Source organism: Pelecanus crispus, chromosome 4 (genome assembly GCF_030463565.1).
Source record: "Pelecanus crispus isolate bPelCri1 chromosome 4, bPelCri1.pri, whole genome shotgun sequence".
Classification (NCBI taxonomy): domain Eukaryota; kingdom Metazoa; phylum Chordata; class Aves; order Pelecaniformes; family Pelecanidae; genus Pelecanus; species Pelecanus crispus.
In genome coordinates, this window is record NC_134646.1 from 14,991,635 (window position 1) to 15,017,052 (window position 25,418).

At 40.1% G+C, this 25,418-nt stretch overlaps 1 protein-coding gene across 1 annotated transcript in view; it reads left to right on the forward strand.

Moving 5' to 3' along the window:
* Positions 1-1,863: 1,863 nt before the first annotated feature.
* The window catches only part of IL15 (interleukin 15), a 54,162-nt gene continuing 30,607 nt past the window's right edge, over positions 1,864-25,418 (forward strand). The window contains exon 1 of the mRNA XM_075709435.1: positions 1,864-1,932. Within this exon, the coding sequence (XP_075565550.1) occupies positions 1,864-1,932 (69 nt within the window). The remainder of the gene's footprint in view (positions 1,933-25,418) is intronic.

Sequence of the window (25,418 nt, forward strand, 5' to 3'; positions counted from 1 at the left end):
CAGAGCATAAGGAACAACTGGAAATCTAAAGGAAAACTGAAGATGCCACCCCTGAAGAGGAAATCTACAGACAAGCCACCTAGCTCCATAACACCATTTTACATCAAAAGCACACAAAAATATATGGGAAGTACTACCAGGTACCTCATGTCATCATTTTTCTCATACGCATTGAGAAAACCACTAATAGAGCTCACCTCATCCATCTAAAGAGAGCTCAACGGGAACTCTGCTCTGAAGGACGGATGAGCCTTTGAACAAGTCATTTGCGCACTACAGAGAAACTTACCGTGAGGCAAAAGGATAAACTGGCACTAAATATGTATCGCTGATTGTCATATGCTAAACTGAAACTTCAATAAACAATACTTAAAGAACTACAATCTATGCTAGAAAAACATCGTATTGTGCATGAACTTTGCCCATAAACCTCTCACCTAGCCTTTAAATAAAGCTCAGAAACTTGGCTGACCTGATCACCGGCAGCAAATTTCCTTTAGGCCATTTGCTGCTGGTGATCAGGTCAGCCAAGCTTCTGAGCTTTATTTATGGATTTCCTTCAGGTCATTTGCTGCTGAAGCTTCCGAACTCTTGGTGCCATTTTTGTAATTCTGTCAAGCTTTATAGAGGTAGTTACAGACTACTGGGTTGGTCTCACAAACGCTACCAGCGCTTGCTAGTACTGATTGTCAGAAAGAGTGGAAACAGAGAGCTGTGGAGTCAGGGCACAACAGTGGAAAAGCAAAAAGAACAAAGGGTTGTTATCTGCTTTGAAAATTTGTAAAGTAAGTAAATTCAGAGCAGCTGGAGATGTAATATCTGCTCTCAGAACATCTTTGGTACCTGAAAATGAGGATCAGCTTTTTCAATTAAAAAAAAGTCCAACATATTATATTTTAGTCCTGTTTTGAAAGCACAGACATTTAATCTCTGTTGATTTACTCTGCTAACCCTTTCCTTGTGGGCATTTGCTCAGCACCTGCACTCGGATACAAAAGTGCTTATTATATTCTAACACTTACATTTCTAGTACTTGTGTTAAAGTGCTTTTCTCAAACATAGTAGCACCTCTTGTGCTTTTAATCAGAGACATTTACATGGCATGACCCACTTAGATCTGCAGTTAATACTGTCAAGTGTTTTATTTTTTCAATGCTCCAGAGTAGGCAGTTACAGAATGGCAAGGCCACCTATACCAGTAAACACTTGCCAAGGATACTGCAGAATCACTGTCTCTCAAGACACTTAAGCTGGGTTGAAGAAAGCAATAATAAACATTCAGGACAAAACTGCTCACCATTGGCTGAAAACAGTTAAGTAAACATTTCCATCGCTACTCTCCCTGACACTTGGATTATGGCTAAAGCTTAAATTCTGAGACTCAGACTTAGAGATCAGCGGTGCTATACAGGCTGCACCAGCTCAGCATTTCTAACACTTAACTTCTCAAATCTTTCCAAGGGAATGCCATCTAAGGCTAAATACCTCTTAGATTGCTTTAAGATATATATGAACAGTAAAACAGTGAAAGAGTGAAATAACTTCTAAAAGGACTCCAGTTCATTTGTTGAGACTGACTGGAAATAGCCAGAACCATATCATGTCATGTTAGTCGTTCCAAAGCGTACTCCCAGAAGCATTGTCACTTGATTGCAAGACACTGTTCAGCTTTGTCAGATCTTGGTCAACTTAATGCAATCATGAAAATCCATCAGCAGGACAAAGTAAATGCAGTACAAGTTCTCTAATGTATCATCACAGAGCTCCCATGCCATATGCTGCTGTGCTTTCTTACTGTCAGGTACTTTGGTGACACAGTCTTCCCAAAAAGCTGCTTCTGGCCAGCACAGGATTTCTAGAAACATGGTTGGTGCAACAAATAACAAAGATGAGACAATGGACGGCTTCTTGGTGCACAAAGGAAACCTGATGGTAAGAGCAGTGCTTTGATGTTACTTCTAGTGCAGTAATTCCTCTGTTCCAGTGCTGGCTCCATTGTTTCTGAGAAAGTGATGGAAGTGCTTTAGGATCAAGACTCTATTCAAGAAAGGTGGCAACAGTAGAGCTGTTTCAGCCAAGGTGGTCTAACACTATGTTCCTTTTCTCCTTTTTATTATTGCACTCTTGCCTGCAGTGCAAAGTACACTTTTCTCATAAATGGCTTCCTCTGGCAACCCATGACAGTTGTTCAACTCAGGACAGTTGTTCCTAATCTCTCGATTGAAGCTTGCTGCCTCTGCTTCAGAGCAGAGTGACTGGAAGCTTGACCCATCCTCTTGCCTGTGCCAACTGATCTAAGAGGAGACACTGCTTCTCCATGCCACCCTTGCCTCTTTTATTCTGTGATAGGAGTTTCAAACAGAGAGGGAAAAAACTAAGACAAGGTGCGTTCTACAGTATCCCCAGCCAGTTATTAGAGATTGGCTACTTAACATTATTGATTTATATGTGCAAACCTAAATAGAGAGCTTTTAAATAAGTATTTTGGTATCAGTTATGTGATGAAATCAAAGACTGCTGTTAGTCAATTAAGCAAGCAAGCAAGTCCATTCTGTAGTTTCTAATTACAGTCTATTTAAACAGACCGTGATGACAAAACCAGAGGGGCAACTAGTTTTGATCTAATCAAAATAAATTAAAAAAATTTTCTAAATACCAGGAAAGTGGTATTGAAGCCTGGACAAATATGTTAAGAATAGGTCACCTTTAAAACTGATGGACTAACATCCATGTTTGTACATCCATGTTTTTGTAGCAATTGCAGCAAGTATTTCCAAGAGTAGTGAAATAGTTAAACATATTTTCACTTTATACTCATAGCTCCTTTTTTCTTCTTTTTTAAGAAAATACATAAGTTTTCAAATGACTAAATATTTCCTGTGAGGCAGCACAGATTACAAAAAGTCTTCCAGAGAGTTTTTTAGAGAAGAGCTAAGTGGGTCAGTATTCACACTTTTCTGAAAAACTGATTTTCTGAAAAAACTATAGAACAATTACCCTACATAAAGGGCAGCATAAGGCAGGCTGGAATTGCATGGAAAGCATGAGAGAGAAAAATATTAATTGTCAAGATTTTGGTGAGTGCTTGACAGCTATCATTCAAAACCATTAAATTAGCATCCACTTTGAGAAAGCAGAAGGAACATTTCCTATAGGAAGTTTATTCAGAAGCAGCAATATATTTCATTTGCATTGTTAAAACCTCACCCAGGGACTCCTAGATGAAGGCCACATTGCAAAGGACTGCTTGGGGCACTAATCTGCAACAGTAGCAGTTCTATGCTTGCTAAAGAATATAAATATCAGAAAGCACAGAAGTTACTAAGCTAGATATGGGTCACAGCAGGAAAGGAAGTCAAAACTTGCTGAGAAATCTGTGCTACCATTATCCTGTCTCAAATCAGCAGTCTGGCAGGTGGTCATGGAGTGTCATTGCATGGAAATTTAGAACCAGTCAGCTGGAAAGACTATTGAAAAAAAATCAAGATAGCGCTTGTTGTAGCTAGAAGATAACAAGCAGGTTATCAGTGACAGACAGTTTCTGTGCCTGCATTTAGACAGAAGAGTTCTTCTAATTTTACATGTTATCAAAAAGTATATGAAGATATTGCTATAAACCTAAAAAAGGATCTAGAAGGACTAAAAAATAATTTATCTTACAAAAGAAAAAACCACACCTCTTATGGCTGCATTCAGTAAATACCGTACAAGAAGAAAATTCTCTTAGGATGTCCAAGGAAATAAGGAATATTAAGCAAAATGGAAAACAGGACTTCGTATCAAGATCATTGAAGACAGTGGGAAGGAAAGAAAAAAAAAAAAAAAGACCCATTAACTTCAGTGACCCCAAGATGATTCACAAGACACTTACATTTGATTAGTATTAAAACTTTGGAATCAAGTTCTGAGCTGGGAATCACAGAGAGTGATCTAAGCAATACTCTTTTTTAATATACAGAGATGTTTTAAATACTTTCAAATACTTGCCATTAAAGTTTTTCTTTTCTTTTCTTCCCCCTTGTCTTTTTTTCTTTCTTTTTCAAGCAAAAAGATACATTTCCTAAAATCTTTTCAGCCAGCTGGCTGCATATTGCCTAAAGTTGTCTCCATATGTCTTATCACTCTGGCTTTGTAGCATATGGCTTTACAACAGTTTCAAAGGTAGCAGAAATAGGTGTGAACAACCTCAGATAATTAAAGGAACAGGAAAGAAAGTTCATTTAAAAAATTCTCACAACACATCAAAGAACAACAGCAGTAAGTGCAGTGATAAAAGTATTGCAGTCAATGTCACTGGACAGATTTCCCTGATGAATCCACAAGTTAATGTTACTATTTCTGCATGGGAGAGTTCCAGAATTATTGGATTTGAACTGTCATTTTTTTTCAAAAGTCTAAATGAGCCAATCTGCATCTCTGGCAAATAGCTTCATAACTGAAAGATACTTAAAGATAAGAGAGATAAACCACACCAAAATAAAGAAAAAAAACCCAAACAAACCAACAACTCAGCAAGTCAATGGAAGCAGGCTGCTAGAGATGGACAGGCAATGTCCACAATTTTATTCATTATCAAGTTAACTTCTGTTGTTTAAAGAAGGTTGTAGCTCCCAGGTTCAGCCACCTTGGGACACTATAGAAGCAAACACCTGGATTAATTCAGTGGTTTGCCTACATCAAGGAACAAATTTCACTTCCATGGAAGTTGAGAGAGAAACTCCCCTTAACACACAGAAAAGTACGAGTGAAATTTTAAAAGAACCTACAAATCTTAGCATTTTTGTTATATCTCTATTCTTGTCTCCAAGTTTTTTCCTCTGAACTATGAATTGTCAGCATCTTTCCTTGAGCTTTGTTGTCAGTGCAATACTGTCCTAAACAATCTGACTTAATTTTCTCCCTATTGCTCTTGTATTTATGAAGCTAGATCCAAGAAAAGGCTAATATGAACAAAAATGATACTGCCATGTAAGTGTTTATGCCCAAAGCTGTAACTAATACATCCCCCCCATTCTTTCCCCCTACAGGCACGTTGCTGCTAACCAGTATTTTAAACACTAAACTTCATACATCCCTCTTTTCTTGACTAGACTTGACTTTACATTTCTCCAGGTATTTCAATTAGATTTCTGGACATACACCAAATTGCCATTCCTAATTCACTATCTGAGCCTAGCTGGATTTCACAAACAAGATGGAAAGTCTCCACCTAGTAGATGTTCTAACAGCACATTCATACACCACAAACCCCAGGCCTCCGCAAGACACTATGTTAACCTCATTCTTTTGAAATTGGACAGTTGAGCTCAGACCCAAGCCTCCGAGAAGCTCAGGTTTTCTTTGCTGTTCTTCCCCTGGCCAGTAGCAGACAGGTTATTTAAGCATGTTCTCTTTCTCCAGTCTGTGCCAAGAGCTGTAGGCAGCACAGGCACGGAGTTGCGAGCAGCCTGTTGTTATTTCAGGCAGACTTTATTTTCCTTCTTCAGGCAAGAGCCATAAACAACATTGGATCCAGTTTACCAGTTAAAACATTTCATTAGGGTTATTATGCCTGTCTCTGGTTATACATATCACCTCCTAGAAAGGACACAATCGTATAGGAACCGCCTCACAAGGAAAACTGTCACCTTGATCTCAAAGCAGTTCAAAGCCAAGGCATTAGGCACAGTAAATCAGAGGCCTAGAAGTTCAACTGAGGGCTCATGCTGTAAAACTGGAGCTACAGTATTAACAGGAATGCCAAACAACTAACTTTTAAAAGGAAAGAGTGACACTCGTTTCTATCGAAAGGAAGGATGTAATTAACCAAGCTCTGGAGGGCTCAAGACTGTGGATTTAAACAGAGACAGGTCCTGAGGAGACGAATCCAAATGGCCAAAAAGGCCAGAAGCTTAAAATCCACAGTTAGCAACGCAACATATATTCATGCCCAAGAGACAGAAAAAAGTAAATGACACACATACTAAAAAAAAATCCCTCTCATTTTCAGAGGTTATACAAACATGTACAGGCTTATATATATACTTAAAAAAATCAAAGAGAAGTTATTAGTTGAAAGTTGAATAATATTGGTTATCTGCACAGAATGCCAGTAGGAATTTAGGTACACTTATTCCCCCCAGCCAGCACTAGAACTTTGAGGACAACCTTGCTATGTGCTCCCAACATAAGCAGAGTTTAGAAGAAACGATGCATTAGTCACAAAGTGACTAAATGCTTTCACGCAGTTTCTTAATTTATTTGATCCATTCAGCTGCAAGTTAGAAAGGTCTTGCAGCATCTAGTAAAATCCCTGTTAAGAAAGATTTTTGATAGGAACTTTTTTGACCATTTATTCTGCTATTTAAACTTAGAAGAAGTCAAAAGGAGCAGAAAAAACTTCTCTAGCTTGTGTTGGAAGAGCTGCCTTTGTAGTAGCAACAGTGAGAACTGTCATACAGAAAACATATTCATGGTCAGTGGCATTTCTCCATGTCAATATTAATTCAGAAGAGAGAATAGGTGACGGACACATACAGGCTGTGCTTATGGGAAGGGCTGATGTAGGCCTGTATTTAGTTATGTTCATGTCCAAATCCTAGATTTAAGCCATTTCCATGTCCTCAGTATTCCTCTTGGTAACCAAGGAAGTTCCCTGTGAGAGAGGCGGAGATGCAGAGAATCCTACTTTCAGATGCCTAGTTAGTTAGAACATCTATACAGTGCACTATATCATTAAGGGAGGAAAATAGATGCTGCATTGCGTGGTCCTCGCTGTCCTTGGCTATCACATCATTAATTGGAATTTAGGGTACTTAACACCTCGAAATACCTGTTTTTCAAAGTGTCAATTCCCTTAATGAGTCTGTCTGAAAGAGAGCATATACTCTATGTCACCTCCAAATTACACTCCAAATACCCAGTTAAATGATCTATTAAATAATGCTTCTTCTGGGCGTGCTCTACATTAAGGAACAGGAAGGGAAGGGGCACTACAATAAGTTTCACAAACAAAGACATAGTGTCCAGGAAGGATTTCCCACATGAAACATATACTGTCCAGTCCTCTGTCTGCTTGCCTCCCCTGACTGCGCCTGTTTTACACTCCAGTGTTCTGTGGACTGAACCCCAACTAGATAATTTTTTTGCTGCAAACTGTGAGAACTTCTTTAACTCTGTTCACTGTCAAGCTATGCTTCATGCACATTCTCATTTCTGTTTGGTAATAAAAGAAAAAAAAAAAAGTCTATCTGAAAAGTTATTCTGAAAGCTGGGTAACAAATGCCAGAGGATTCCTAAAGCTGGACAAAAAACCATCTTACAATATACACAAGACAGAGTTAGTGTCACCAGACACGCAAATGATCCATCTTCGCACTTTGTTTTTGAAGTTTTGAGCAATAAAACTTGTTTGTAAAACTAGTGTGGTTCAAACTATTCTATTTCTTGCTATTGAGTTCAGGCAAACTTAACAGATATGTATATATCAAACTGACATCATATTGCAGGAGTTTCTTCCCTGCCCGCTTTTTTACCAATCCCCAATCCACCTTTCTTCCTTGCTGTCATTTGTAATCCTGAAATGTCCTTTTTATTTGTTTTTGAGCTGCACTGAGGATTATTTTTATTGTTTTTATTATTTAAATTTCATCCTAGCTCCTATCTGCCTTTAACTTTCACAGCTACTCTTCATTTCAATGTGCCTAAAAGCACATTCTTGTCTCCTGATCCCAGGAAAGGCTTCTTGCAATCCCATCTGCCTCTTGAAGGCATTCAATTTTGCAAGATACCAACTTCACCTACAAGTACACTGAGAAACAGCTGCAGACACAAAGCTATTCCTCATGAGCCTTTGCTAGGGAATGCAGGAGTTAACTCTTTCCCATGTCTTAAAATTGCCCCCCTTTCTTTGGCAATCTACGCATCCCAGTTGATGTGGTAAATAGGGACAAGGCACAGATAGTCCTTTAGGACACTTTTTCCACACATCCCTCTGAGATGATGTGGAGCTTTGCTAGGCTGTCCATTTGCTAGACTGTTTAGTCTGGAGAAGAGGAGGCTGAGGGGAGACCTTATCGCTCTCTACAACTACCTGAAAGGAGGTTGCAGCAAGGTGGGTGTGGGTCTCTTCTCCCAAATAGCAAGTGATAGGATGAGAGGAAAAGGCCTCATGTTGCGCCAGGGGAGGTTTAGATTGGATATTAGGAAAAAATTCTTCACCTAAAGGGTTGTCAAGCATTGGAACAGGATGCCCAGGAAAGAGTTGAGTCCCCATCCCTAGAGGTATTTAAAACACATGTAGATGTGGCACTTAGGGACATGGTTTAGTGGTGGACTTGGCAGTGTTAGGTACTAACCTACTAACAGGTTGGACCTGATGATCTTAAAGGTCTTTTCCAACCTAAATGATTCTATTCTATTCTATTCTAAATTACTATTGCCTACTATTTTTCCTGATCCTCTGTTTGGGGTAGGTAGGTTTATATAAGTGAAGCACACATTTCAGTGTCAGACGATAGTTTTTACTTTGCCTCTGTTTAAAATTTTTCTAGAGGAGAGGTATAATCTACAAACTAGCAGCAATAGACCACATCAAGACCTGAAGTGTGAACAAGTGATTGAAGACATGAAGGTAAATGAAACATAGGCATTTACTTGCAATGGTTTATAGGATTAGACTAGGCCGTCTGTCATGTAATGTCCTTATTAAAAATCCTAGGCCCCAAATGTCCAAATATTTACACAGAAAGGTTTAATTGCTTCTGAAGGTGCAGCACAGATATACTTAGGTCAGCATTCATGAACCAAATATACATTCACCTAGGGCCAACCTGGGCATTCATCTAGTGAAATAGTTGTACTTTCCATGCCTCTGAAGTACTGTCCAAGGGACATACTGCATTTACCACCAGATGCAAAAGAAGGCATCACCATAATTATTAGCTACATGACTATTTTAAAAATCATATACAACATTTCACTTATCAAGACACCACAGCTGAAAATCACTTGGACCTTCAGTGATAAAATCTAAGTTTTAGCTTTGTTTATGACAGAGAACAGATCATGTCACCAAAAAAAAAAAAAAAAAAAAGTAAATTCTCATTACCAGGAAAAATGTAGAGAACAAATAGTGAACAAACCAGACCAACTGTGAACAAAAGGGGACACCTGTTTAAGCTCTGACTGACAGCTTGCCGAGCTGCCTGGAAGAGACACGCTGTCTGAGAGATCTCTGGAGGACATAGGGGTATCACTGGGGAAGGGTCCCTGTGCCCTCACTCTGCTGTCACACTCCCCATGTGCTTCTGGCCAGCAAACAGCAGGCAGGTTGCATTCTGGGCTCACAGACCTTTGGTTTGACTGAGTGTGGGCTTCCTATCTCCTTCCCTTTCAGAAACTTTGACTGATGTGCTAGGGTCCACACTGGTAGAAAACAGGCGCAGGGTGACTGTCTTCAAGATGGGGGGCAGAAAGAGTGAGGGCACTATAGTCCAGACAGGTAGTCTCCCATTTTTGAAAACCTACCAGAAGAACTGCGTGGAGAAAATCGAAATTGGAGGAGGAAGAAGCCCACCCATTTTGTTATGGACAAATTATGACAAATTATTCTTCCTTTTGTGACAGGATAACAAGTCTAAATGATAGAGGAGAAGCAGTAGCTGTCATGTCGTCTTGACTTCAGTAAGACTTTTGACATGCTGTCATGTGAAATTAATATAAGCAAGCAAGGAATCTGCCAGCATAACGGGGCATAACCTGTTGGAAAGGTGAACTCAGGAGTGCTGCTCACAGAGGAACTAGTGTAATTGAAAGAAAGGAATACGGGTATGTCATCCACTATTATTCAAGCACTTTCAGTTGTGATGCAGCTATCAAATGAAAGCTCTGCTGACAAAATCTCAGACAGCACTAAACAGAAGGAATGAAATGTTTTGGAAGGGAAGCGCAGACTGCAAAATAATCTTGAAAAACTGGAGAAGTGGCCCAAACTGCAACACACCAACACTGAGTGCAAAATCTGAATAATCAGTTGCTCGAAAATGGCATGGGGATGACGAGCCATGGCACACCTTGTAGAGAAGACAGCCAGTCACAATCAGTTATGTGCTGGCAGAGGCATGCAAAGGAAAAAAAAAGGGGGCCCAAGAGTAGCCTACACACAAGACAGCAAGAAATCCTGCTGTTCAGTCAGAGGCTGGAGGGCAGTCAACAAACCACAAACAACACCAAGAGATTCTGAACAGGTCATAAAAATACCCAAGGCATAAAAATACCCACATTTTCAAATTAACTCAGAGTCACTAGGTCAGACAGAACTGGTATTTTAAATACATCTCCCTCCCTGCCTGCTCATCCTTGCATGGAGGAACATCACTTCTGCTCCTGAGTTAGAGCATGAGTGCTCACTTTCCTCTGGTCCTCTAAAAGTTCTTTCTGCCCACCCCTAAGACCTGGCTCTCTGCTATGTGTTTTCTCATTCCCTCAGTTTCCCTGCATTTGCTATAGGATTCTACCTTTGTTGTGCAACTCTCTTGCATGCCATATTATGCCACATCCCGGTGAAGTTCTTCAGCACACTGGAGGTTTTGAAGAGCACTTCAATAAAATAGCCACTACGTGTGGTTTAGGCACACATGCTTTGTGGCAGAATGATAGACTAAACAATGTCACAAAACCATTACAACTCAATTTTCAATCTGTTTTAACACAGGTAACTCTAAAACTGTATTATATACACAACTGAAGAACATTCCATATACATCAAAAAGATCAGTGATGTGTTTTTAAGCAAAATATTAAAAGAAGGTGCAATCACAGATGAAAGACTCACTTAAATCTGAAGGGCCAATCTCCTTATTTGGAGATGAGGTGGGAAGGAGGGAAAGCAAATAATGGAGTCCTTGATAAAAGCTCAGATCCTAACAAACACTCTTAGACAGAGACTACATAAATATCCAGCATTACTTCTTGAATCATAGAATCATAGAATGCTTTGGGTTGGAGGGGACCTTTAGAGATCATCTACTTGCTTGGCCCAGGAAGGTTTCTGCTCCTGACCAATGTTTATGGAGACTGAAGTTGCCTCTTTATGCTAGCAGTGCTCATCTTCAAAAGGTGTAGTATGGATCAACATGACCAAGAAATCTAAATTTTGCTTTGGAAGGGACAAAGGATAGGTGGAGACTAGTGCTATAAGAGCAGAGATTCCTATTTACTGTGAACATGTCTTCAACAAACACTGGTGGGGGGTGGGGAGAGAAACCCCCCAAGCAAACAGAAATCACAATATAAATGACCACAGGACACCAGCTCTTCTCCTTCTCAGGTGAGGAACTAGTTATGTCTAAATTAGCAGATGAAATATATTTTCAACCCTCGAGTTACACTACCTGTCCCTCAGCAATCACACAGTGGCCATTTACATTCCCTAGGCAGCCTTGAGAAGGTCACCAGTTTCATATATTCACCCTGCTTCTGAGAAATGTACAAATTAGCATAACCCATCATTTTAAGCTAAACCTCCTATTTCAGCCAAAGTAGAGTATACAAGATTTTATTCAAAGTTGCTGAACATAAATATTGCTAATTGGGGTGGCTGGTGATGAAAAAGGCCTCTGAGGCCTTGTGGTTTAGGGTATTATGAACTTGTACCATCATCAAAATTTCAAATCACTTTTTCATACATTCAATGCAAAGACTTAGCCCTTCCTCCTTGCCAAAGATTAAATGGATCTCTTGCTCCTCTGGTGTGCCAGAAGACAACTGTGTTTATCAGATTCTTAGGTCTAAGCTTCTATTGATATGTGTATGAGAGTAGATTAAAATTGATTTCATAGAGTCACCCAGGAATGAAACAAGTAAAGCATGCAATTTTATGTACCAGCTGCATGTAATGTAAATCTAGGAAATCACAGTCTCCACTGGTATAAACACATGGAAGGGTTTGCAAGAAAGTGTAATATCAGCAGGAACTCAATTCTATCCCTCCCCTAAGCCACACAACATATATTTTAAAGACAGGAAACTAGTTACATTGGGAGCTGCACAAAAATAGATGTTTTTTGGTAAATTCAGTGGGAGTCACTTCAGAAGGAATCCTGTGGTAAAAAAAAAAGTAAATGGAAAAGATGTTGCCAGTAATTTAGATATCGGGGAATTTCCAAGAAATGTCATAGTTTTCCATATGTAAGGTCTTGGACAGATTTTATTAGCCTTTCTCAGGTGACATCAAGTCCACTGTTCTGGAGTATGCCTGCACTGACTACTTGTCCATGTCTTGCAAGTTCACTAGTTAGTACCTTCATTACACAGAATTTATGGACTAGCATTACTATGTGTAGTTGCACGCTCACAAACTGAAATCTTTTTGAGGCAATGTATTTTCCTGAGTTTGAGCTTGATTTGTTTATTAAATACATACATGAAGCCTACTGGCCACATATTCGTACTTGCATTCTTAATTGCGATGCCTTCTATAGTCTCTTTAACTCAGTGGTAAAGTCTCAGCTTTGTTCCAGTGAAAAAACATCCTTACCTATATTGATTAAAAATCAGTATATATGATTTTTATTTATATTTCAGATGCTGCTGTTTGGTTGTATTTGACAAAGTACTGTACAAGTAGCTTCTGGAGACACACAACAATAAGCAAAGTTAGCAACAATGGGTGGTTTGAGTCTCATCTCTTCAGTAACGGTTTTTACAAAATCTGCTTTTTTCTCTCCCACATTTTCAACTCTGCAGAGAACACCATAATCCGTTGAGCACCTTTCATCTTTTATTTTAATGCACAGAAACTTTGATCCAACCATTATGACAAAAGTTTTTGGCTTATTGTCAATTTCTCCGGTTTGGATGCATTTTATTGCAGTGGCAATTCAAAGGGCTGCTGCTGCTTTACGCTCCATGCTAGGACACGGCCCAGAAGTCAGTCTTTGATCTTTCTCTATTTTGAGCAATCTCAAGCAGATTGTGAACCGCCCCCCCCCTCCACGCCCCCCCCCCCCCACCCCCCCCCCCGAATAGTAACAAGAACTGCAAGTCATAAGATCAGGGGTAGCTAGACATGCCAGTATTAGGAAACACTGACATTTTCACACAGCTAAAAGTCACTTCATATGGCTTGTATCTCTGGGGAGCAGGGACCTTCTCATCTCCCTGTGGATGGGCCTGGCCTGGCCATGGGTCTGAGCAGCTGCAAAGCCACCCTCAGCAGTCTCTGCTTCTGTGGGCCACTGTCTGCATCTGCAAGCCAACCCCATTTTGAACCTTGACAGAGACAATTAATCTTAAATGCTCGCTAGACAAATAGAGTTCAATAGGCTGATACTGGAAATCCTGTCCATAAACATCTTCTCTTTCGCTGTTTTCAGGGTACATGAAGTACACACAGATAAATAATCAGGGGGATGGAGAGGACTGGAAACGCTCTGTACATTTCTCTCGCTACATGCTGTTATATGATTTCCTACAACGGATTTCAGTGACTTAGGCCAGACAGTCACGAGGCAGAGGATAGAATTCAGAGTGAGCAGTGGAGGTTAAAAATGGGGAATCTCTATTCTTATGCATATTGAACATTTCTGTGTCCCTCACGGTGCCAGCAAAAGCAACGGCATACCATCCAGAGGAAGCTGCTGCTTCTGAATAACAGGTGCTCTAGGGAAATGTAAGAAATAACAGATGGGAAAAAATGCTGCTCTGAGGACAATACGCTGTCAAAAAACCCCAGGACTGAAATGACAAATGACCAATTATTGATAGTCAATTTAAAAATCACTGTCTTTTCCTCAACTAGTCAAAGTTTTGATAACTCCCAGTGCATTCATCCTTTCTGACATAGTATGCCGCATATTAAGATTCCCTACAGAAAGCACACTGATTTTTTCATGTGAAGGAGTGAACAAAATATTGTGAGCTGATGTGGGAGCTTAATATTGCACAAGTATGTCATAATATATGAAAAGGCTCTTTTTTGAGCCTAGGAACCTGAAAGAGATGTGACAAAACTAAAGACAACCTTGAATTTGGTATGACTCCTAATTTTAAGTTAAACTACTTGGAGAAAGCCCTTTCCTTCCTTTTGGCTAAATACAGCATGTTGTGCAGAGTCTCTTAGATTTCAAGTATTTAGAACACCTTCTGTCTATGTGGTAGCTAAATATCTTGTTTGCTCTATTTATATAGCAAGTACTTGCTACTGAATGATTTCTACCTTTGTCACAAAAGCTCTGAGCATTAAAGAGACCAGCTGTATTACAGTATAATGAAACTATAAAATAGTATTATTAAATGAGAAATACGATATGTGTCATGGTTATTCTATTTTACTATTAAAGAGAAAAAAGGGAAATAATCTTGATGGAATGCACATCATTACTCAGCTGCAGTCTTTCCTCTTCAGCCCCCTCTTTTGTATGTTATTTCTTTCTAGTAGGACTGAATTATTTGCATTGTCATATCGGTTAGGATCTAATTCTCCTGCATTCCTGAAAGCTCCAACTACAAATGGCAAAGTGAACTGCAAAGCAGGCTCTCAACCTCAGAGAGAGTGTCTACATGGACTAAGGCTGAGAGATCTTGACAAATTGTTTTGACAAACAGTTAGCTTTGAGGGAAAGAATCCGCTCTGCCCCCGCCCTCTCCCCCAAGTGACTCAGTTTCATTATTTAATGTAACATTCTGATTCGTCAATTAACTGTTCTGGAATTTCCTCCTCCACTTATGAAATGCTTGTCTAGTAAACAAAGTAATAATTGACTGATGCATGTCTTGGATGCTGTTCTTTAAACTGAAGAATGTCACGGCTTTCAGGGGAGGATCCTGGTTGGAGGCATGGCCAGTGCAGCCATGGACACTTAAACCCTCAAAAGGCTTTTCCCAGCCCTGCTCATCAGGTAATTTAGTGAAACCTAACAGCAAAATGTGCCTGACACCCAAGGCACGGCACTGGGCTCCATCTACCCAGTTCAGAAAGTGCCCAGTCATCTCAAGTCAAGTGGCACAGCACCTGACTTGAAAAAAGTGTTTGAGTAGAGAATTAGTGCTATGGGAACTTAAATAAGGATTAGATTCACTAATAGTTTTGTGGATTTGGCATCTAGCTCTCTCCATCAGAGACTACTGAGACAGCGTGGACCGCAAGAGTTCTATGGTCTGGCCACTCCACTCAGAGAGACATAACACACGTATCACTTGAGAGAACCGCTAGAGTGAAGACATGCTTTTTGGGATGTTAGCCAGCTTTTTTATTCTCGTATTTATTTTATTTTGTGTAGGATTTTCTGTATCTGTCATGCAATTTAAGGAGCAACTCTTTTAGGAAAACTTTTAGGCTGCAATACTGCAAATATTTTGTCTAAATAAGATAGTGCTTGTTCACAAGGTGCTAAACAAAACACTTAAGATGATAGGTTCCTCACATGACTCCAACTAAGACCTGCACATTTCTCTGCATTAGCTTTTTTCACAGATTCAGAAACGTATTCCTGCTCAGTTTAAGCATTAAATGCCTTTCCCTTTGGTTTGTTTTGTTAACTCAGCAATTGATATGGTTTTGCTTGGAAACACTATCTCTTTAAATAGGAATAGCTCATACTTACTGGCAATAGTTGATATATTATAACATGCCAGAAATATTGTGCATGCTTCTGAAAGGCAGAATATTAATGTCTCTCCAGATGTGTCTAGAAACTAAATAGCATTTTTGAGATGTCAGAAGTTTTTAATAACCAATCTGAAGAGTCTATAATTTAGGACACATTATAACTTAGTACAAAAGAAGAGAGAGACAGATTATCTATAGTCCTATACCAGCCATGAAACAGAAGCTGCCTAGATTTTCAGAAGGCACAATTTTCCACCTAGTAATATGTTTAGTATATTACATGTTCTATTACAGCAATAACTCTGCCATAGAATTATTTCAGATGTGAATATAGGTTTATGTGTTGTTATGACACTGGTGCAGGACAGTTCCCAAATTCAGTTATGTGTGTGATTTGCTGAAGGTTATAGTTTCCAGAAATGCACCTTCCTAGCATGTATCAAAGACAGATTTTACGTAAATCCCCCATCATACAAGTTCCCCTCTGTCCTCTCCTGCTGAGGAGTTAGGCACTCCGCTGCTGACCGCTGTCACTAGAATCAAAGCTCACCTTAGCCGAGATAACGTGCAGTAATGGTGACTGCTGGCGGGATGACTGGGATGTGGGATGGCTGCCTCAGAGGCAGCAGGCTGCTTCCCCCGGAGTTAGCTCCCCATGGCTGCCACCCTGGGAGTGGGGGGAGCCAAAGTTTTACCTGCTTATCAGCTCTTTATAGCCACTCTGTCACCTAAATCCGAAACACAGCACTGTGCCTGCTACTAGGAAGAAAATTAACTCTATCCCAGCCGAAATCAGGACAGGAAGAAACCAACAGATCTTTAATTTTCCTATGCAGAAATTCATGAGGTTGATAATTGAGGGTGTAGTAGTTCAGCCCTGCAGGAAAAATTCAAACACAGCAGGAACACTATAATAAAAAAATACTCAGGAAGAGACACTATTCAAATTGCAATTACTGTCTTCTGCATCTGCCTGTACATTTGGGTTCAGGTTCTCTAAAAATTTTGGAATTAATTAAAAAAAAAAAAATCATTATGCTTATCAGAGCATAATGTCTTATTGAGCTCATGTCTTATCACAGAAAGCCTCCATGTCAAGATTTTTTTTTTTTTAAAAACTGATAGGTGAGAAGAGTGTAGTGTAGTTCCATCTCTAAGCATTCAGAAATTTAGCAAAGAAAGTTGGCTCTGCGCTGGGGCAGTCGGGCGCCATCCTGAAGGGTTGTGGCTCTGCAAGAACTGCCATTTTTTTCCAGGCTACCTTCAGAAAATACAGCATTTTTGTACAACAACCACCCATATCCCTTTGCCCTGGAAAAGCCTTCTTCCCTCCCACTGCTTCACTCTTGCTCCTGTAGCAATACTTCCTCTCTTGGTGTTCAGCAACAGACCTAACACCAATTCCAAAGGACTTAATTTCATGAGGGTACGGGCAACCTTTTAAGAGTACAGCAACCCCAAACTTCTTGTTGGTTCTCGTGCAGCCGCACAAAATGTTTGGGCATATACACAAACATACATAAACACTTAAAATGTTTAACATAACTACAGACGAAGTCATTGGCTGTGTTTGGCCCCTGAGCTATAGGTTACCCGTTCTTAAGTATACCATGTTCCTCCACCCTCCTTTTAGCCTGTTTCTCCTGCGTTTGGGCAATGTTGCTTCAATTCAGGATGGTCATGTCTGAGTTTTCAGTTAACCTGGTTTATTTTCAAAATGACATTCATGCATCTGTTTTCACTTTACTGTTTGCATGATATAAGGTATTCACATTCTTTGTCACTGCACTTATAATACTAAATTACAATTTAGTAGCTCATTAGTGAGAGTAATTGCCAATATCTTGCCAAATAGCCTGTGTCCACTATAAATGAAACTTGCATAAATTAGAAAGGGGTATTTTGCTTGTAGGAGAATATGAGAATAATTTATGCTATAAATAAACACCTTGATGTGTCTGGTAGTATTTAGATGACTCTTAAGCATCCCTTGTGTAATTAGGAAGCATATTTTTGTGTAATTAAGAGAATGAACAAGAATTAAATTTTGAGGGAGTGCACATGGTATTGCCATCCTATTGTAACATAATACACACTGACACTTGCATTACTTTTATATACAACTACTGTAATGTTTAGGAACAGGTTTTATGTTAAGCTAGAAATTGATACATTTTAACTTGAGAAATGCCAGAAAAGCATAATTCTTAAAAAAAAGAACAAACCCAGAGAGGTAGTTTGGAGGAAAAAAAAAAAAAAAAATCCACCCTATATACAGTGTTTCCATTTTGCAGTGTTCAAATGAAACTGCTTGGAAAGCGATTTTAAAAAAAAAAAAAAAAATTAGTGATTCTTCCCCCTTTCCCACAGAATATAATTCATGGATACCTAAAGCTTTGTGTGCTTGTTTTTGGCTGCTTGCTTATACATTTTTCCTAGTTGAGAAAATGCTGACAAATTATAGTATAGCAAAGGCATCACATCAAAAAGCAAAGACAAATGGAAAACAATCTATTTTCTTTCAGTTTTAAACAGTGACAAATATGAGAGACTTTGGGATCCCAAGTCCAAATACATACACTCACATGTATACTTGAAATCATTTATTCTCATTCTGTGAGCTGGAGTAAGCTGAAGAAACGGAGGTGTTCATGACCACTCCTGTCTTAGAAGAAGTGTCCTTATCACAAGACAGTTAATAAACGACTATGTTCCTTTGGTTTAAATATTCACCTAGAGCGGTGGTTTTTCCTGCAATGCTGGTACCTCCTTTTCGTTTGCACTTTTGTACTCTGTCACGACCAAGAATTCCGACCAAGTCTGTACTTTTATTTTCTCTTTCAAACCCTGCCCAGGTTTCTAACAGCTGCCACTTGAGGCAGATTTCACCTCCCGTGTCTGCAGAACTGCTTTAAAAGTGATATTAACACTCTGTCCTGAGACAGAGTACAAGGAGCGTGAGTAGCTGCTTTCCCGGAGACGCAGTGTCATGTGAGAGAGCCAAAGAGTCCCTGGGGAGAATGAAATTGTGAGTTCTGCTTTTTTTGTCTCGTGTCAAATTGCTGGAAGGTCCTTTGCTGTGGCAGTGACTGCAAACCAGGTGCTGTACAGGAGCTAATCCGCCTGGCTGCATTTTACTTTGGTGCCTTCTCTGCAGAGTGGATGCTGGACCCAAGCGTGGGGCCACAGGATACAGTGCACAGGGGTGCTGAGAAATGGCAGCAAGCTGCCTCCTGTAATGAATTTATCATGCGGCCATCTAGAGCCACTCTCTGGAAACTCTCAGTTCCAGTCCTTGCTTCTCTCTCTTGTATGACGGCTGTTCAAGATACAGAAGTCTTATTTAGGTCCTTAAGTAGATTTTCCGAATCTGGCTGTAATATCCCAGCACAGGGAACTAGCTGGTATTGTTCACCAGCTTTTATAAATAGCGCTCCTGAAAAAATGTTATTTCACTGAGAAACAGGAAGGAAATGTCCAACTGAGTCTAGAAACGCATCTCTTCTTCATTAAGGAGACAGAGCCATTTCTAAAACTCTCTCAATTTAGCTGCAGAGTATCTTTACCACCTCACAGTGTATGACATGCACAAAATAACAACCAGCACCCAGAATAACGCAGAAGAGGACAAGAAGAAGATTGCACAGAGAAGTACCATTTTCACTGTTGCCTCTGGAGTGCGTGACCCTTGCCCAGGTACGTGACAGTTCCTGGAAACCTGAGAGCACTTCTAGGGAGCTGCTGAGCCTCATCTTCAGAACATTAAAGTTTAGCTCAAGGTAGAAAGGTTTTTCATCTTGAGGTGTCTAAGCAGGTCTTTCGGATTAGAGCTGCCATGCCCTGTGATTATCACAGGCGCTAAACCCACACTTGAACAGCTAAAATCCACAACTTTTGAGTTCAGTGCAATTTGCAGAGTGTTTTTTTCAGCTCCTTTACAAGGATCCTCCTCTGATGTCACCAGAGCCTATGACACCGCTCTGGGCTGTCATCCCACAGCAAGCCAGATGCTGTACCATTCGGAGAAACTCTTTTCTGTCCTGCCAATTTTCTTCTATGGCTGTGCTCTTCTTTCTTGGTGTTGCCTTGAGAGGCAACTTTTCCTTCCCTCCCGTGGTGGCTGCCCCAGTAAAATACTGCTCAGGCTGCAGAGAAGAGGAGGAGTTGCAGCATAAAGCTACAGCGTTTGCTTCCAAGGTAAGCAACTCTTCAGAGCTCTGGTTGGGAGGATACGCTTAAGCTACAAAGTGGGAAGAGACTGTGCAGAGACAAGGGCGCAAACTGTGTGCTTTCTTCCCTTTACGGAGGATAAGAGGTTGCATGCGTAAATGTTGCTGCTTGGGACAGCAAGCAGCCGCTTCTTATGGTTGTCAGTCACTTGCCTGCCTTCTGAATCACAGGCATATGTCTTTCCCCATGTTTTGGGGCTGGTTTTTTTTTTCTTTTTCTTTTTTTTTTTTTCTGTTTGAAAATTGCTCAGAAATGGCAGTGGGGAATCCCTACTGTCTCCTATTTGTGGTGAGAATAATTTCCCCATCTGTACAAACATAGTCCTGCATTATCATGTAACAACTGAAAGTAAAACAGAACGGAGGAGGGGGTGGAGCGTTTGCTGCTGCCACTAGTGCAAACTTTATCCCAACTTCTTCTGTGCCAACTTGCTGCACAGCTTTTCCGAGACTTGTGAGTATTTTACACTTCTAACACCCTCTTGCTCTTCATTCTTTCTTTCTTGTACTAAAAAGATAAAGGAACTTATACTGCTTAGCTTCCAATTATTTAATGGTTTTTAAAATTGTCTCGTAAGATTTGCTATAGATATAAAAGACACAGTTTAAGAATTGTATTTAACCTTGTGCCTGGCACCTGTTTCTCTGATTCTGCTGTGTGAGAGACATCAGCAAGTACGGAGGATTGGTGCTACGTGGGGAAAATTTGTCATTGTTTTCCAACAAATTCGCACAGCAAAAATGAGGAGAAAACGGAGATACTGCTGTGAACCTAGTCAACATAGCAAGGACAGAGATAAAAATCTGGGAGTAAAGTTATTTACCATCTTACTGCATACACTTGAAAGAGCATTAAATGCAGGCAGGGAACTGCAAATCTGCAGCCAAGTGGAATGCTACTGCCAATAGTGATACAGATTTTACTGTAGCTGATAGCAGTGTAATAGGGAGGTATTAGCTGGTAGTAAACCCGAGTAACCAAATGCATTTATGAGTCTGCTGTTAAAAATACCACTTAGTACCTAATGAAACCAAAAGCTAGGAGGAAAAGGACATGTGGGGCAGAAACTTGTGAAGGATTGGATTGTTAAAACCTGCAAAATTACCTCTGTAAAAGCTAATAATAGGAAATTCTCCTTGCTGTGCACAGCCACTACCTTGTGATTCCTTCTGTATACAGCAGGTATATTTGTGTTCCTTACTTAATAGAGTTTGATATGGATACAAATTCCTGATTATAATTATCACAATATGTTTTGCTATACTTTCCAAATAGTCAACAGCACAGCACTTCCTTTGCCCATTCTGAATGTGTTTATTTCTCTTTACAGTTGCCAATTTATTTGACATGTACTAGATAAATGGGAAGGTATCACTTGGTTATTTTATCTTGGAAGGAGTTACTTAATTATAGATTAACTTAGTATAAACAAATTATCTTTGTAGATCAATAGAGGTATCAAATGCATTCTTTGGGAGCCTACTAGACTGTATTAGAACAGTCTACTTCAAGAACGTGTAGTATGACTTTATAGCCTGTCACAGTTGTTCTAGCCCTGCAAAAGTAACAGTCAGCTTTGCCAGCTTTTTAGAGTGTAACATTACACCCTGCTGTCTTTAAGAATGTTTGAATTCTGTGGAAAAAAGAATATCGTGGTCAGATCCATTCTGAGGCTTCCTAGATCTTCACTGAAAATAAAGAGGGATCACAGGTGACAGAGATGCAGGCTGAAGTAGAGTAATTGGGCAGTATGGATAACATAACGCTAGATTTTTTCTGGAGAGTGGAAGTTCCTTCTCACTTCAGCTTGCAGGCTCTTCCAGGCCATGGCCAGGAACACATTTGGCACAAACCTTCCAGTGCAGGGTTCTATGAGCCGAATGTTTCCCTCTTGTGTGTTCAGGAAGTTCAGCTTGTGGCAGCCAGCGCAGCTGGGAGAAGGACAATCTGGAACAGCCCTTCTGAGGGACATGTTGTTCTATCAAAATAAGATGTTTTGTGGGGGGAAGTAGATGACTCTTCTGCAGGCCTCTGCAGGCCAGCACAGCGTTGTAGCTTGCAGGGATCAGTAAAGCGCAGCAGCCCAGTGTCAGTTGTTTGTTCTAACTTGTGAGTCTGCACATAAGTACGTATTTCGTTCTTCTTGTTTTGTACATGACATGGTCTTGTTGCTATATCCTCTATTTCATCACTGCACCATCAGTAGGAGCTAAAACCCAGGAGAGAAAATACCCCTGCATTCATGTTTTTCATGAGGTCTTTCTGTGCACGCACTTAAAAAACTCATAATGGAAGATAGTGACTTTACAGGTTATTTTAACTACAGGACTGTAATGCACTGCCAATTCACATTATTATAATACATTTCCAATTCTCTACACCGAATTATATTGTGTTAGGCAAAGCAAGAACATCTCAAACATGTCCATTTGTTGTGCATGCATGCTAAAATATTTCTGATTTTTAGAAGTATTTCAAAACTAATTGCTCAGAAATGGAGGGGGGAAATCCCTGCTCTCAGTTATTCATTGTCAGCTACTTATTACTCAGAGAAATGTGTATGAAGCAACGTCTTTTTTTTTTATAAGTAGCTCCCAAATTTAAAGACATTCTTCTCACTCAACCCAGATTGCTGATTCCCATTTTACAGGCTTTGACAGGAGAGGAGTTCAGTCCATGAATAAATGCTGACATATTAACAACCAAGCTGATATATTTGTCTCTGCAAAGACCAAACTCTGGTAGACAGCGCTATTAATAGGTCCTCACGGGAATAGATGCTCAAAACTCTTTTTTGAGCAGGAGTTCAAAGGGATAGACTATGTTGGAGGTCCCCAGTACCCAGACACACAGATTATTCTTTCCCAGACAAAAGGCCTTCCAATTCCGTATCACTAATCCCAGATCAACTTACCTTCTCACTGCTTCTGTGCCGAACGCTGGACCTCAGCCGCTGGTGCCCGCCTCAAAGGTTCCTGCATGCTGAAGGCTCCTCTGCTCTCGCTGGCCCAGTGCTATTCGCAGGACGGGTGCTGTAAGCCCACGCTCAGAACGAACCCGAAGGAAGGACTATAACAGAAAGACATTTCATCCAAGCTGCCTGTGCTGTATCAGTGTAAGCAGAGATCCCACTTGGCCGGGGCTGAGTGCCACTTTTGAGATAATATTCCGCACATCTGTGTGAGAGGTCTAGTCTGGGATTTTCTCCACACCCTTTAGCCAATCTGGGGCCTGTTCTCCACCATCCATCGGGATTTATGGGCAGCCAGGGCTAGATTTTTATATCATGTAGACAACACAAAGAATTCAGGCACCTCAACGGCTAATAAAAGCTTTCTGTCTTCCATTCATAAATTAATGTGCTAGTGTAAAATAAGGAGACCGATTCTTTTTTGGCTAAGAAATTAGTGAAGAGCAGCAGAAATATTTGGGAGCCAGCAGGAGATGTACTATATAATTAAACTGTTGTCCTTGCCGATAGGTTATTATCAGCAGGTAACAAGATATATGCATCGTTACAAACCACCTTACAGTATTTCATGCTGTAACAGATGAGGTATGTCTTTAGTGGCGGCATAGGGTGAACACTCAGACATTGTTGCCATTATAGCCGCTATAAATTACAACTCAACAGTTTAATAGTTTATCAATTAACTCTAGTGCCAACGCTTAAAAATTCTGTACCAAAAAATGGCTGATTTTTTCACCCACTGAGGAACTGTTTTTAAAAGACTGCTTTATAAAAATCCCTGCAGACTAGAAGGGTTGACCCTGTGACAGTTAAAAAAACATCTTATACCAAAGTTACTAAACCAGCCCACCCATGATTAGAATTTATCAAATATTTTAGGGTGCCTTTTTGTAAATAAAAATACAAGTGAAGCAAATTTCCTGGCTGTAATTTATTTTTGAGTAGAGGGATTGCCATATTCTAAACCGCTAGCCAAAAATGGCTCCCACTGCACCTTTTCCTGGCTACAGACTGCCAGAAGGCTTTGAATGTCAAGTGCTTAGTAATTTTCTTCCCTAGAGTTTAAGCTATAAATAAAGACAGTGTGGAGAAGTTTATTACCTCTGCTGGAGAAAGGACTTGAGCTCATTGGTGATGTCAGGTCACCGTCTGCCGCAGATCCTGTTTGTGCAGATACAGAATGTGACAATGCAGATTTTGAGCTAATGATCTTGTGAACAACTCGTGTAGTAGAAAACCCAATTTATGTAAAGGAATAACAACATTGACAAGGTTTCACTCCACATGTCTTAAATATCATATTCACTGTTAATATGTTGTTAACTGTTATTAACATAATACCAGTTCTGTAACCAACATGATGGAAAATTAGGCATGAACTCCGTGGCCTGTTATGATGCTGCACTGGCTAATTAAGAATTATGTCACTTGTACCAGTGGTGCCCATGTTTATCTCCAACAAGTGACGAAGACCTTCTGTCTTCCTGCAAGGGGGAGTAGGAACCTTACCTGCCCTTCCGGGACTGAGGAGAGGTATTGCAGGAACATGGAAATCTGTGCGCCTGACATCTGAAAGCTGGTTACTGCCACCAACCTGTTTGTAAAAGGTATCAATGTAAACACACTTGTTCAAAAATAACTAATTGTATCTGTTTGTATAAGCCATACTGGCTCTCTCCTGAGTCACGTAGCCTCAGTTTGAATGTTTTATTAGGCTGTGTCAAAGTATTTTAAAATGATAGACATCCGCATATCTGTTGAAACCAAGTGCATGTCGTGTGCTTTTAAGAACATGAGAACGGGAGTCACAGTAACTCTCGCAGGCATACAAAAGGTGACTGTAAAAGTATGGTTTCTTTTCGTGCTAGTGGTAATGGTATAGTTGCTGGGTGGACTTTTCCTTTATGCTGCTTCTTGGCAGGATAAGTAGATCAAAGTGTGTTGCACATTCCTGAGGTTAGATCAGTTCTGATACTAGAGTTAACATGTTCAGTTGTACTCAGGGCTGCCACGTGCAGCGTAGATCACTGCTGGGCAGCAGGGGCGATGGGAAGGAGGGTGGCACTGGGAGCCCACCTGGGATTGCACTGGTCCCTGTTCTCAGCCTGGGGATTCCAAGTGTAAACCTGCCCTGCGATGACCAACACTGGCTGCTGGTGACAGCAAAAGTCATCAGATTGGCGTTTACATACTGCCTCGCTGCTTACTGCTTTCTTTCACTCATTTTATTTAATTTTAAATCTTTTTTATTTAATGAAATAAGGTCTACAGTCTTAGTTACACTCTGTCTTATAGTAATTAGTTATATGGGCACAAGAAACATGATTTTACACTGGTTAGAATATATATAGATTAAAAAATAAAAACAAAACCCAGGAAAACCAGGAAAAGCAGATATTCTGTATTTCATGTATTCTTCTTTTACATGGACCCATGTCTGATTTGCTGCACATTCCTTGCACCATGTTGTAAATCCAGAATAATTAATTTTATTGGGTTTTTTGCCCTCTCTTTATGGCACTTATCAGTATCATATCCAATTGCTTCTTGAACAGGAATTAGTTCATTTTTCTCAAAAGTTCTGAAGGATAAGAAAATGGGAATTTTTACTTTACAAATGGAAAAAGA